The sequence below is a fragment of the Tachyglossus aculeatus genome, chromosome 8 (genome assembly GCF_015852505.1).
Source record: "Tachyglossus aculeatus isolate mTacAcu1 chromosome 8, mTacAcu1.pri, whole genome shotgun sequence".
NCBI lineage: Eukaryota > Metazoa > Chordata > Mammalia > Monotremata > Tachyglossidae > Tachyglossus > Tachyglossus aculeatus.
Window position 1 is genome coordinate 38,854,477 of NC_052073.1, and position 14,237 is coordinate 38,868,713.

Here is a 14,237-nt window from a genome sequence, read left to right on the forward strand (position 1 = left end):
TTCTATTTTATTTTGTTAATACGTTTGGTTTTGTTGTCCCTGTATATATGTATATATGGTTGTCCATATTTATTACTCTATTTATTTATTTATTTTACTTGTACATTTCTATCCTATTTATTTTATTTTGTTGCTATGTTTGGTTCTGTTCTCTGTCTCCCCCTTTTAGACTGTGAGCCCACTGTTGGGTAGGGACTGTCTCTATGTGTTGCCAATTTGTACTTCCCAAGCGCTTAGTCCAGTGCTCTGCACATAGTAAGCGCTCAATAAATACGATTGATTGATTGAATGATTGATTGTCCGTCTCCCCCTTCTAGGCCGTGAGCCCACTGTTGGGGAGGGGCCGTCTCTATGTGCTGCCAACTTGTGCTTCCCAAGCGCTCAGTGCTCTGCACACAGTAAGCGCTCAATAAATATGATTGATTGATTGATTGATTGATTGGACCTCCGCGTCGGGGGCGAACCGAACGGCATTTCTTCCCTCAGGGATTCCCAGACCAGAGAGGCCTGTTAGGGGCCAGCGATGCCCAGGTCGGCCCGCGGGCCATTGTCCGTTCGCCTCCGTTCCCTTGCAGATTTTGCCGTCAATCGCTTCAAACTGGCGGAGGTCTTGTACTACAAAATCTTGGAGTCCATACTGGTGCAGGAAATGCGGAGGCTTCACGGGATGGACATGTCGGTAAGAGGCCGGGGTGGTTTGGGGGCTTCGAGAAGGCGGAGGGGATCACGGGGGTCCCTCTTCATGCCCCTAAATGGGACCACCCTGCTTAGAGAAGCAGTCGGATTTATTGAGCGCCGACTGTGCGCAGAGCACTGGACGAAGTGCTTGGGAGAGGCCGGTGGACCGATAAACAGACACATTCCCTGCCCACAACGAGCCTACAGTCTAGGAGGTCTAGGCCAGAGAAGACGCGTGGATCGGTGGAAAGAGCCCGGGCTTGGGAGTCCGAGGTCATGGGTTCGAATCCCGGCTCCGCCACTTGTCAGCTGGGTGACTTTGGGCAAGTCACTTCACTTCTCTGGGCCTCAGTTCTCTCGTCTGGAAAATGGGGATTAAGACTGTGAGCCCCCCGTGGGACAACCCGATTACCTTGTACCTACCCCAGCGCTTAGAACAGTGCTTGGCACATAGTAAGAGCCTAACATACCAATATTATTATTATTATTATTCTGCCCCATTTGGGATAGGGACTGTGTCCAATCTGATTAACTTTTTTTCATTCATTCATTCAGTCGTCTTTATTGAGCGCTCACTGTGTGCAGAGCACTGTACCAAGCGCTTGGGAAGTACAAGTTGGTAACATATAGTGGAAAAAGCCCGGGCTTTGGAGTCAGAAGGCAGGGGTTCAAATCCTGGCTCTGCCACTTGTCAGCTGTGTGACTTTGGGCAAGTCACTTCACTTCTCTGGGCCTCAGTTCCCTCATCTGTCAAATGGGGATTAAGACTGTGAGCCCCCCGTGGGACAACCTGATTACCTTGTATCCCCCCCAGCGCTTAGAACAGTGCTTGGCATATAATAAGCGCTAGCCCACTGCTGGGTAGGGACTGTCTCTATATGTTGCCAACTTGTACTTCCCAAGCGCTTAGTACAGTGCTCTGCACACAGTAAGCGCTCAATAAATACGATTGATTGATTGATTAACAAATGTCATTTTCATTATTATTATTATTATTATGTAGAGCCGGTCCCTACCCAGCAGCGGGTTCACAGTCTAGAAGGGGGAGACAGACAACAAAACCAAACATATTAACAACTTGTGTCTACCACAGTGTTTAGAACAGTGCTTGGCAAATAATGCGTAAAAAGTACCATAATTAGTATTATTACTCTGTGCAGAGCGCTGTACAAAGCAGCGTGGCTCACAGGAAAGAGCCCGGGCTTGGGAGTCCGAGGTCACGGGTTCTAATCCCACTCTGCCACTTGTCAGCTGTGGGACTTTGGACAAGTCACTTCACTTCTCCGTGCCTCGGTTCCCTCATCTGTAAAATGGGGATGAAGACTGTGAGCCCCACGTGGGACCACCCGATCACCTTGTATCCCCCCCAGCGCTTAGAACGGTGCTTGGCACGTAGTAAGCGCTTAACAAATAGTAACATTATCATTATTAGAAGCAGCATCGCTTAGCGGATAGAGCCCAGCCCTGGGAGTCAGAAGGACCTGGGTTCGAATTCCAGTTCTGCCCCTTGTCTGCTGCGTGACCTCAATCAATCAATCAATCATATTTATTGAGCGCTTACTGTGTGCAGAGCACTGTACTAAGCGCTTGGGAAGTCCAAGTTGGCAACATATAGAGACGGTCCCTACCCAACAGTGGGCTCACAGTCTAGAAGTCACTTCCCTTCTCTGGGCCTCAGTTACCAGAACTGGAAAATGAGGACTCCGACTGTGAGCCCTGTGTGGAACGTAATAATAATAATAATGGCACTTATTAAGCGCTTACTTTGTGCAAAGCACTGTTCTAAGCGCTGGGGAGGTTACAAGGTATCAGGTTGTCCCACGGGGGGCTCACAGTCTTAATCCCCATTTTACAGATGAGGTAACTGAGGCACGGAGAAGATAAGTGACTTGCCCAGCGTCACACAGCTAAGTGGCAGTATTTGTTAAGTGCTTATTTTGTACCAATCAGTCAATCAATCGTATTTATTGAGGGCTTACTGTGTGCAGAGCACTGTACTAAGCGCTTGGGAAGTACAATTCGGCAACTGTGTCCAACACAATCACTTTGTACATTCATCCAGTCGTATTTATTGAGCGCTTACTGTGTGCAGAGCACTGTATTAAGCTCTTGCAAAGTACAAGTTGGCAGCATATAATAATAATAATAATAATGATAGCATTTATTAAGCGCTTTCTATGTGCCAAGCACTGTTCTAAGCGCTGGGGAAGTTACAAGGTGATCAGGTTGTCCCACGGGGGGCTCACAAGAGAGACGGTCCCTACCCAACAACGGGCTTACAGTCTAGAAAGGGGGAGAGTGCTCAGTACAGTGCCCGGCACGTAGTAAGCACCTCACAAATACCATTATTATTATTACCAGACGCGAGGGCAACTGCTCAGTGTCTTTAAGCTGGGCAGGGAAGGAGATGACTACAGTCCCTCTGACCAGAACAGCTAAACTGTTGTATGCTCCCAAGTACTTAGTACAGTGCTCTGATTAGACCCTCAATACATATCGTTGATTGAGAGACTGGAAGCCCCGTGAGGGGAGGTTTCATGTCTACTAACTCTATTGGACTCTCCCAAGTGCTTAGTACAGTGCTCTGCACAGGGTAAGCACTTATTAAATGTGATTGATTGATTTGTAAGTTTCTGCAGGCTGGGATCATTCCTAGCCACCCGGTTGTACTCTTCCAAATAGTTTATTAATAATAATAATGATAATAATGATGATGATGGCATTTGTTAAGCGCTTACTATGTGCAAAGCACTGTTCTAAGCGCCGGGGAGGATACAAGGTGATCAGGTTGTCCCACGGGGGGCTCACGATCTTAATTCCCGTTTACCAATCAATCAATCATCGTATTTATTGAGAGCTTACTGTGTGCAGAGCACTGTACTAAGTGCTTGGGAAGTACAAGTCGGCAACACATAGAGACAGTCCCTACCCAACAGCGGGCTCACAGTCTAGAAGGGGGAGACAGAGAACAAAACCAAACATACTGACAAAGTAAAATAAATTATAATAATAATAATAATAATGATGGCATTTATTAAGCGCTTACTATGTGCAAAGCACTGTTCTAAGCGCTGGGGGGATACAAGGTGATGAGGTTGTCCCATGTGGGTCTCACAGTCTTCATCCCCATTTTACAGATGAGGGAACTGAGGCACAGAGAAGTGAAGTGACTTGCCCAAAGTCACACAGCTGACAAGTTGCGGAGCCGGGATTTGAATCCATGACCTCTGACTCCAAAGCCCGGGCTCTTTCCCACTGAGCCACGCGGCTTCTCTGATACCAGGTGATCAGGTTGTCCCACGGGGGGCTCACGATCTTCATCCCCATTTTCCAGATGAGGTCACTGAGTCCCAGAGAAGGGAAGTGACTTGCCCAGAGTCACACAGCTGACAAGTGGCGGAGCCGGGATTAGAACCCATGACCTCCGACTCCCAAGCCCATGCTGTTTCCACTGAGCCACGCTGCTTTGTACAGCGCTCTGCACAGAGTAATAATACTAATTATGGTACTTGTTAAACGCTATGTGCCAAGCACTGTTCTAAACACTGGGGTAGATACAAGTTGTTAATATGTTTTGTTTTGTTGTCTGTCTCCCCCCTTCTAGACTGTGAGCCCGCTGTTGGGTAGGGACCGTCTCTAGAGGTTGCCAACTTGGACTTCCCAAGCGCTTAGTACAGTGCCCTGCACACAGTGAGCGCTCAATAAGTATGATTGAATGAATGAATGAAAAAAGTTCATCAGATTGGACACAGTCCCTGTCCCACATGGGGCTCACAGGCTTCACCCCCATTTAACAGATGAGGGAACTGAGGCCCAGAGAAGTGACATAACTAGCAGACGAGTGTGGGAGCTGGGATTCGAACCCAGGTCCTTCGGACTCCCAGGCCCGTTAAGCCACGCTGCTTCTAAGCCCTCAGTAAATGTGAACGATTGGATTATCAGTCTCTCCAGGCTGGGATCGTGTCCACCAACTCTACCGTTGAAGCAGCGTGGCGCAGTGGAAAGAGCCCGGGCTTTGGAGTCAGAGGTCATGGGTTCAAATCCCGGCTCCGCCAGTTGTCAGCTGTGTGACTTTGGGCAAGTCACTTCACTTCTCTGGGCCTCATTTACCTCATCTGTAAAATGGGGATGTAGACTGTGAGCCCCCCGTGGGACAACCTGATCATCTTATATCCTCCCCAGCGCTTAGAACAGTGCTTTGCACATAGTAAGCGCTTAACAAATGCCATCATCATCATCATCATCATCACTTAAGGAAGGAGCGTGGCTTAGTGGATTAAGACTGGATTTTGCCAATTTGTACTCCCCCGCGTTTAGAACAGTGCTTTGCACATAGTAAGCGCTTAACAAATGTCATCATCATCACTTAAGGAAGGAGCGTGGCTTAGTGGATTAAGACTGGATTTTGCCAATTTGTACTCCCCAGCGTTTAGAACAGTGCTTTGCACATAGTAAGCGCTTAACAAATGTCATCATCATCACTTAAGGAAGGAGCGTGGCTTAGTGGATTAAGATTAAGACTGGATTTTGCCAACTTGTACTTCCCAAGCGCTTAGTACAGTGCTCTGCACACAGTAAGCGCTCAGTAAATACGATTGAATGAATGAATGAAGAGTGCCCCACCTATTGAGCTTGGGTCTACCCCAGTGCTTTGAACAGCGCTTAGCACATAGTAAGCACTTAACAAGTACCATTATTATTATTGTTATAATATTAGAGTCGAGACGGCGTCTGACACGGACCCCAGACGGAAAACAGTCCCAATCCGGTCCCCCGGCCCCCGCGAGCCGGACCGGGAAATGCGGCATTCCCGGATCCCGGCGTTTGGATCCCGGGCTCCGCCCGGTCCCGGCGGGCTGACTGACGTCTCCGTGTCGTTTCAGGGTCTCCTGGAGCAGGACGTTTTCCACCGCTCGCTGTTGGCCTGCTGCCTGGAAATCGTGCTGTCGGCCTACAGCTCCCCGCGCACGTTTCCCTGGGTACTGGACACCCTCAACATCAATTCCTTCTATTTCTATAAGGTGAGGGGCCGGCCCGCTTTGGTCAGGCCTGCGGCTCTGCCCCGTGTCCCTCCCGCTTCGGTCAGGCTGGCGGCTCTGCCCCGCGTCCGTCCCGCTTCGGTCAGGCCGGCGGCCCTGCCCCGCGTCCGTCCCGCTTTAGGCCAGTGGCTCTGCCCCACGTCCGTCCCGCTTTAGGCCAGTGGCTCTGCCCTGCGTCCGTCCCGCTTCGGTCAGCCCGGCGGCTCTTCCCGCGTCGGTCCCGCTTCGGTCAGGCCGGCGGCTCTGCCCCGCATCCGTCCCGCTTCGCTCAGGCCAGCGGCTCTGCCCTGCGTCCGTCCCGCTTCGCTCAGGCCGGCGGCTCTTCCCCGCGTCCGTCCCGCTTCGGTCAGGCCAGTGGCTCTGCCCCGTGTCCCTCCCGCTTCAGTCAGGCCGGCGGCTCTGCCCCGTGTCCGTCCCGCTTCGGTCAGGCCGGCGGCTCTGCCCCTCATCCGTCCCACTTCGGTCAGGCCAGTGGCTCTACCCCGCGTCCGTCCCGCTTCAGTCAGCCTGGCGGCTCTGCCCTGCATCCGTCCCGCTTCGGTCAGGCCGGCAGCTCTGCCCCGCGTCTATCCTGCTTCAATCAGGCCTGTGGTTCTGCCCCGCGTCCGTCCCGCTTCGGTCAGGCCGGCGGCTTTGTCTCGCGTCTGTCCCACTTCTGTCAGACCGGCAGCTCTACCCCGCGTCCGTCCCACTTCGGTCAGGCCGGCGGCTCTGCCCCGCATCCATCCTGCTTCAATCAAGCCTGCGGTTCTGCCCCGCGTCCGTCCTGCTTCGGTCAGGCCGGCGGCTCTTCCCCGCGTCCGTCCCGCGTCGGTCAGGCTGGCGGCTCTGCCCCGCGTCCCTCCCGCTTCAGTCAGGCCGGCGGCTCTGCCCCGTGTCCCTCCCGCTTCGGTCAGGCCGGCGGCTCTGCCCTGCATCCGTCCCGCTTCGGTCAGGCCGGCGGCTCTGCCCCGCATCCGTCCCGCTTCGGTCAGGCCGGCGGCTCTGCCCCGCGTCCGTCCCGTTTCGGTCAGGCCGGCGGCTCTGCCCTGCATCCTCCCCAGTGCTTAGAACAGTGCTTTGCACATAGTAAGTGCTTAATAAATGCTTTCATTATTATTATTATTATTACAATTCGGCAACAGATAGAGACGGTCCCTACCCAGCAACGGGCTCACGGTCCAGAAGGGGGCTGCCGTTATTATTATTATTATTACTATTCATTCATTCATTCAATCGTATTTATTGAGCGCTCACTGTGTGCAGAGCGCTGGACTAAGCGCTTGGGAAGTACACAGAGTGGCTCATTGGAAAGAGCCCGGGCTTTGGAGTCAGAGGTCATGGGTTCAAACCCCGGCTCCGCCACTTGTCAGCTGGGTGACTTTGGGCAAGTCACTTCACTTCTCTGGGCCTCAGTTCCCTCATCTGGAAAATGAGGATGAAGACTGTGAGCCCAACCGTGGGACAACCTGATCACCTTGTAACCTCCCCAGCGCTTAGAACAGTGCTTTGCACATAGTAAGCGCTTAATAAATACCATTATTAGTATTATTATTTGGACACGCTAATTTTGAGGTGTCAGACTGACATCCAAGTAGAGATGTCCTGAAGGCAGGAGGAAATCTGAGACCATGGACCTCTGACCCCCAAACCCAGGCTCTTTCCACTGAGCCACACTTGTCAGCTGTGTGACTTTGGGCAAGTCACTTCACTTCTCCGGGCCTCAGTTCCCTCATCTGGAAAATGGGGATTAAGACTGTGAGCCCCCCGTGGGACAACCTGATCACCTTGTATCCTCCCCAGCGCTTAGAACAGTGCTTGCACATAGTAAGCGCTTAATAAATGCTTTCATTATTATTATTACAATTCGGCAACAGATAGAGCCCCCCGTGGGACAACCTGATCACCTTGTAACCTCCCCAGCGCTTAGAACAGTGCTTTGCACATAGTAAGCGTTTAATAAATGCTTTCATCATTATTATTATTACAAGTTGGCAGCATATAGAGGCGGTCCCTACCCAACAACGGGCTCACGGTCTGGAAGGGTCTGCCGGGATCCGGGAATGCCGCATTTCCCGGTCCAGCTCGCGGGGGCCAGGGGACCGGATTGGGACCGTTGTCCGTCTGGGGTCCGTGTCAGACGCCGTCTCGACTCTAATATTAGGCTCACAGTCTTCTGTTATTACAGGTCATCGAGGTCTTGATCCGGTCGGAGGAAGGACTGTCCCGCGACATGGTCAAACACTTGAACCGCATCGAGGAGCAGATCCTGGAGAGCTTGGCCTGGGCCCGGGACTCGGCCCTCTGGGACGGCCTCCGGGCTTCCGACCTCGGGCCCCCCACCTGTGAGGACGTGAGTTTTGGAGGGCGCAGCGGGCAGATCGGGACTTCTGCTGAAGCGCTTACTATGGGGTTTTTTTTTTGGCATTTGTTAAGCGCTTACTACGTGCAAAGCACTGTTCTAAGCGCTGGGGGGGGGGATACAAAGTGATCAGGTTGTCCCACGTGGGGCTCACAGTCTTAATCCCCATTTTACAGTGTGCCAGGCACTGTACTAAGCGCTGGGGTGGCTATTTTGTTAATTTGGTTTGTTCTCTGTCTCCCCCTTTTAGACTGGGAGCCCGCTGTTGGGTAGGGACTGTCTCTCTATGTTGCCAACTTGTACTTCCCAAGCGCTTTGTACAGTGCTCTGCACACAGTAAGCGCTCAATAAATACGATTGATTGATCGATTGAGCCCGCTGTTGGGTAGGGACCGTCTCTAGATGTTGCCAACTTGGACTTCCCAAGCGCTTAGTACAGTGCTCTGCACACAGTAAGCGCTCAATAAATACGATTGATTGATTGATTGATTGAGCCCGCTGTTGGGTAGGGACCGTCTCTAGGTGTTGCCAACTTGGACTTCCCAAGCGCTTGGTCCAGTGCTCTGCACACAGTAAGCGCTCAATAAATACGACTGAATGAATGAACACAAGCTAGAGAAGTTATCATCATCACCATCATCAGTCGTATTTATTGAGCGCTTACTATGTGCAGAGCGCTGTACTAAGCGCTTGGGAAGTACAAATTGGCAACATATAGAGACAGTCCCTACCCAACAGTGGGCTCACAGTTTAATGTTGCCAACTCGTATTCATTCATTCATTCATTCATTCTTTCAATCGTATTTATTGAGCGCTTACTGTGTGCAGAGCACTGGACTAAGCGCTTGGGAAGTCCAAGTTGGCGACATAGAGAGACGGTCCCTACCCACCAGCGGGCTCACAGTCTAGAAGGGGGAGGTGGACAACAAAACAAGACGTATTCACCAAATAAAATAAATAGAATAAATATGTACAAGTAAAATAAATAGAGTAATAAATCCGTACAAACACATATCCAGGTGCTGTGGGGAGGGGAAGGAGGGGGCCCAGTGTGGGAAGGCCTCCCGGAGGAGGTGAGCTCTCAGTAGGGCTTTGAAGGGAGGAAGAGAGCAAGCTTAGCGGATGTGCGGAGGGAGGGCATTCCGGGCCGGGGGAATAGTAATGATAATAATAATGATAAGCGCTTAGTACAGTGGTCTGCACACGGTAAGCGCTCAATAAATACGATTGAATGAATGAATGAATGAGTGAATGAAAGTAGTATCATTATTGTTATTATTATATGTATATATGTTTGTACATATTTATTACTCTATTTTACCTGTACAGATTTATTCTATTTATTTTACTTGGTTTATGTGTTTTGTTTTGTCGTCTGTCTCCCCCTTCTAGACTGTGAGCCCCCCGTGGGACAACCTGATCACCCTGTAACCTCCCCAGTGCTTAGAACAGTGCTTTGCACATAGTAAGCGCTTAATAAATGCCATCATTATTATCACCTTGCGCGCGACTTGTGAGATCCTCCGATTTTTTTTTTTTAATGGTGTTTGTTTAGCGCTTCCTATGTGCCGGGCACTGCGCTAAGCCCTCATGGCTCAGCGGGAACAGTCTGGGCTTGGGAGTCAGAGGTCGCGGGTTCTAATCCGGGCTCCGCCACTTGTCTGCTGGGTGACTTTGGGCAAGTCACTTCACTTCTCTGGGCCTCAGTTCCCTCATCTGGGAAATGGGGATGAAGACTGTGAGCCCCCCGTGGGACAACCTGATTACTTGTATCCCCCCAGTGCTTTGGAAAGAGCCCGGGCTTTGGAGTCAGAGTTCATGGGTTCGAATCCCGGCTCCGCCACTTGCCAGCTGTGTGACCTTGGACAAGCCACTTAACTTCTCTGTGCCTCAGTTCCCTCATCTGTAAAATGGGGATTAAGACTGTGAGCCTCATGTGGGACAACTTGATCACCTTGTAACCTCCCCAGCACTTAGAACAGTGCTTGGCACATAGTAAGCGCTTAACAAATGCCATTATTATTATTATTATTATTATTATTATTATCAAGACAGTGCTTGGCACAGAGTAAGTGCTTAACAAATGCCATCATTATTATTATTATGATTATTAGGCAGTGCTGCTTCCCTCATTATTATAGTGATCGTGGCATTTGTGAAGCACTTACAGTGTGTCAAGCACTGTTCTAAGCGCTGGGGTAGATAATAATAATAATAATAATGATGGTATTTTTTAAGTGCTTACTATGTGGAAAGCACTGTTCTAAGTGCTGGGGAGGTTACAAGGTGGTCAGGTTGTCCCACGGGGGGGCTCACCGTTTTAATCCCCACTTTCCAGATGAGGGAACTGAGGCCCAGAGAAGTGAAGTGACTTGCCCAAAGTCCCCCAGCTGACAGCTAGCGGAGCCGGAATTCGAACCCATGACCTCTGACTCCAAAGCCCAGACTCTTTCCACTGAGCCACACTGCTTCTAGATAGACGATAACCACGCGGGCCCCAGTCCCCGTCTTACTTGGGGCCCACGGTCTAGGTAGGAGGAGGGAGAATCAAATCCCCTTTTGCCAGATGAGAAGCAGCGTGGCTCAGTGGAAAGAGCCCGGGCTTGGCAGTCAGAGGTCATGGGTTCAAATCCCCGCTCCGCCGCCTGTCAGCTGTGCAACTTTGGGCAAGTCACTTCACTCCTCTGGGCCTCAGTGACCTCATCTGGAAAATGGGGATTAAGATTGTGAGCCCCCCCCCACCCCGTGGGACCACCTGATCACCCTGTATCCTCCCCAGTGCTTAGAACAGTGCTTTGCACATAGTATGCGCTTAACAAATAACAAAATTATTATTATTGTTATTATTAGATGAGGAAACTGAGGCCCAGAGGAGTGAAGCAACTTACTTAAAGATTCACAGCAGATGGGAGTGGTTGAGCCAGGTTTGGAATCCAGATCTTCGGACTCCTGGGCCCGGGCTCTATCCACTAGGCCACACTGCTTCCCAACTAACACAAGCAAAACCACCAGGAACTCCAACCCCAAACCTGTCACAGCCCCCACCGCACAAACCACAGTGAACCCCTCCAATCTAAAAACCACTACCACTACAAACCCCACATCCTAAAGCCACCAAATAAACCACCACAAGCCCCACACCTTAAAACCACCAGTCACCACAAACAGCACCACAAACCCCACAACCTAAAAGTAATTTCCACCACATAAACCACCACAAACCCCTCAACTTAAAGCCAACTGTCACCACATAAACCACCACAAACCCCACAACGTAAAACCAATTGCCACCACGTAAAACACCGCAAACCCCACAACCTAAAATCAATTGCCACCAAATAAGCCACCACAAACCCCACACCTTAAAACCACCTGTCACCACAAGCAGCACCACAAACCCCACAACCTAAAACTAATTTCCACCACATACACCACCACAAACCCCACAACCTAAAGCCAACTGCCACCACATAAACCACCACAAACCCCACAATCATCAAAAACCAATTGCCACCACAAACCCCACAGCCTAAAACCAATCTCCAGCACTTTAACTACCACAAACCCCACAACCTAAAACCAACTGCCACCACATGCAGCACCACAAACCCCACAACCTAAAACCAACTGCCACCACATGCAGCACCACAAACCCCCCAACCTAAAACCAGTTGCCGCCACATCAACCACCACAGACTCCACATCCTAAAACCAACTGCCACCACATGCAGCACCACAAATCCCACAACCTAAAGCCAACTGCCACCACAAACCCCACAACCGGAAGTCAACTGCCACCACAAACCCCACAACCTAAAGCCAACTGCCACCACATAAACCACCACAAACTCCACATCCTAAAGCCAACTGTCACCACAAACCCCACAACCTAAAATCGATTGCCACCACATAAACCACCACAAACCCCACAACCTAAAACCAACTGCCACCACGTAAACCACCACAAACCCCATCAGCCCCCAAATCACAACCACCATACACACCATCTCAAACCCCTCCAACCTAAAACCAACGGCCAATGTCTACACAACCTAAAAACCACCACCACCAGGAACCCCACCCACCCAAGGCCCACCCCCTCAATGTACAACACTGCAAAAACCTCCATCGGCAGCAGCGAGGTGTACTGAGCAGGCTTTGTGTGTGTATACTGGTGTCTCTAGGTCATGATCCCCGCGAATTTCGAGGCAGGAAATGGAGGCGGCGGCCCAGGACATCGCCCTTTGATCCTGATGCCTCCCATCATGCACCCCCGCGTCAAAGAAGTGCAGATTGATAGCGGGAATTTGAGGAGAGGTAGGTCTTCTGAGGAATTTGTCAGCCAGTCAGTGGTATTTACCAAACAGCCCTTTGTGTACAGGGCTGTACTGAGCGATTGGGAGGGACCGGTATAAAAGAGCCGGTAAACGCGATCTTTGCCTTTGAGGAGCAAACGAGCTCTCGTTCGTGTAGCGGCATTTGTTGAGCACTCACGTCGTGCAGAGCACTTGGGAGAGTTCAGTAGAATAGAATTGGTAGATAGGTTCCCTGCCCACCGGGAGCTTACAGTCTATAGGGGAGGCAGACATTAATATAAAGAAATAAATTACAGATAGGGACATAGATGCCACTCTGGGGACGAGGAGGGGGTGAATAAAGAGAGCAAATCCCAGTGCAAGGGCGATGCAGAAGGGAGTAAGTGAAATGAGGGCCTAGTCAGGGAAGGCTTCTTGGAGGAGATGGGATTTTTTTAATAAGGCTTGGATGGCGGGGAGAGCGATGGTCTGTCAGATGTGAAGTGGGAGTAAGTGAAATGGCTTAGGGAAGACTTCTTGGAGGAGATGGGATTTTTTTAATAAGGCTTGGATGGCGGGGAGAGCGATGGTCTGTCAGATGTGAAGTGGGAGTAAGTGAAATGAGGGCTTAGTCGGGGAAGATTTCTTGGAGGAGATGGGATATTTTTAATAAGGCTTGGATGGCGGGGACAGCGATGGTCTGTCAGATGTGAAGTGGGAGTAAGTGAAATGAGGGCTTAGTCAGGGAAGACTTCTTGGAGGAGATGGGATTTTTTTTAATAAGGCTTGGATGGCGAGGACAGCGATGGTCTGTCAGATGTGAAGTGGGAGTAAGTGAAATGAGGGCTTAGTCAGGGAAGACTTGGAGGGGATGGGATTTTTTTAATAAGGCTTGGATAGCGGGGACAGCGATGGTCTGTCAGATGTGAAGTGGGAGTAAGTGAAATGAGGGCTTAGTCAGGGAAGACTTCTTGGAGGAGATGGGATTTTTTTAATAAGGCTTGGATGGCAGGCAGAGCGATGATCTGTCAGATGTGAAGTGGGAGTAAGTGAAATGAGGGCTTAGTCAGGGAAGACTTCTTGGAGGAGATGGGATTTTTTAAATAAGGCTTGGATGGCGGGGACAGCGATGGTCTGTCAGATGTGAAGTGGGAGGGTATTTCGGGCCAGAGGCAGGACGTGGGTGTGGGGTCGGCGGCGAAAGAGTTGAGATCAAGGTACAGTGAGTAAGTTGGTGTTAGAAGAGCGGAGAGTGTGGACTGGGTTGTGTGTGTGTCTCCACACCTCAGTGATGGACTTGTCCTCTCCCTTCTTCCCTCCCTGGCCACCTCTTCAACCGTTCACTCTCCAGTGACTTCTTCCCCACTGCTTTCAAAAATGGTCACGTCTCCCCCATCTTTAAAAAACCCTCCCTTGACCCCACCGCTCCCCCCAGTTATCGCCCCATCTCCTTCCTACCGTTCCTCTCCAAACTTCTTGAGTGAGTTGTGTATACCCGCTGCCTCAAGTTCCTCTCCTCCAATTCTCTCCTCGCCCCCCTCCAATCTGGCGTCCGCCCCCTTCGCTCCACAGAAGTCACCGATAGTCTACTACCAAATCCAAAGGCATCTTCTTAATAAAGAAGCACTTGATAAATGTCATTACTATTATTATTTTATCCTAATCTATTCTATCCTATCCTATTCTATCCTAATCTTCCTTAGTGCCTTCGACCCCCCCATCCCGTCTCCTAGAAGCATTAGTTTTGAATTCTATCCGACGTAACATCCTCTTTTCCATTGGGAAGCTGCGTGACTTAGTGGAATGAGCCCGGGCTTGGGAGTCAGAGGTCATGGGTTTGAATCCCAACTCCGCCACTTGTCGGCTGTGTGACCTTGGGCAAGT

At 50.6% G+C, this 14,237-nt stretch overlaps 1 protein-coding gene across 1 annotated transcript in view; it reads left to right on the forward strand.

The window, feature by feature from the left end:
- The window catches only part of RBL1 (RB transcriptional corepressor like 1), an 82,249-nt gene that overhangs the window by 43,094 nt on the left and 24,918 nt on the right, over nt 1-14,237 (forward strand). The window contains exons 11-14 of the mRNA XM_038750079.1: nt 576-679; nt 5,562-5,699; nt 7,885-8,049; nt 12,243-12,375. Coding sequence (XP_038606007.1) covers nt 576-679; nt 5,562-5,699; nt 7,885-8,049; nt 12,243-12,375 — 540 coding nt within the window. The remainder of the gene's footprint in view (nt 1-575; nt 680-5,561; nt 5,700-7,884; nt 8,050-12,242; nt 12,376-14,237) is intronic.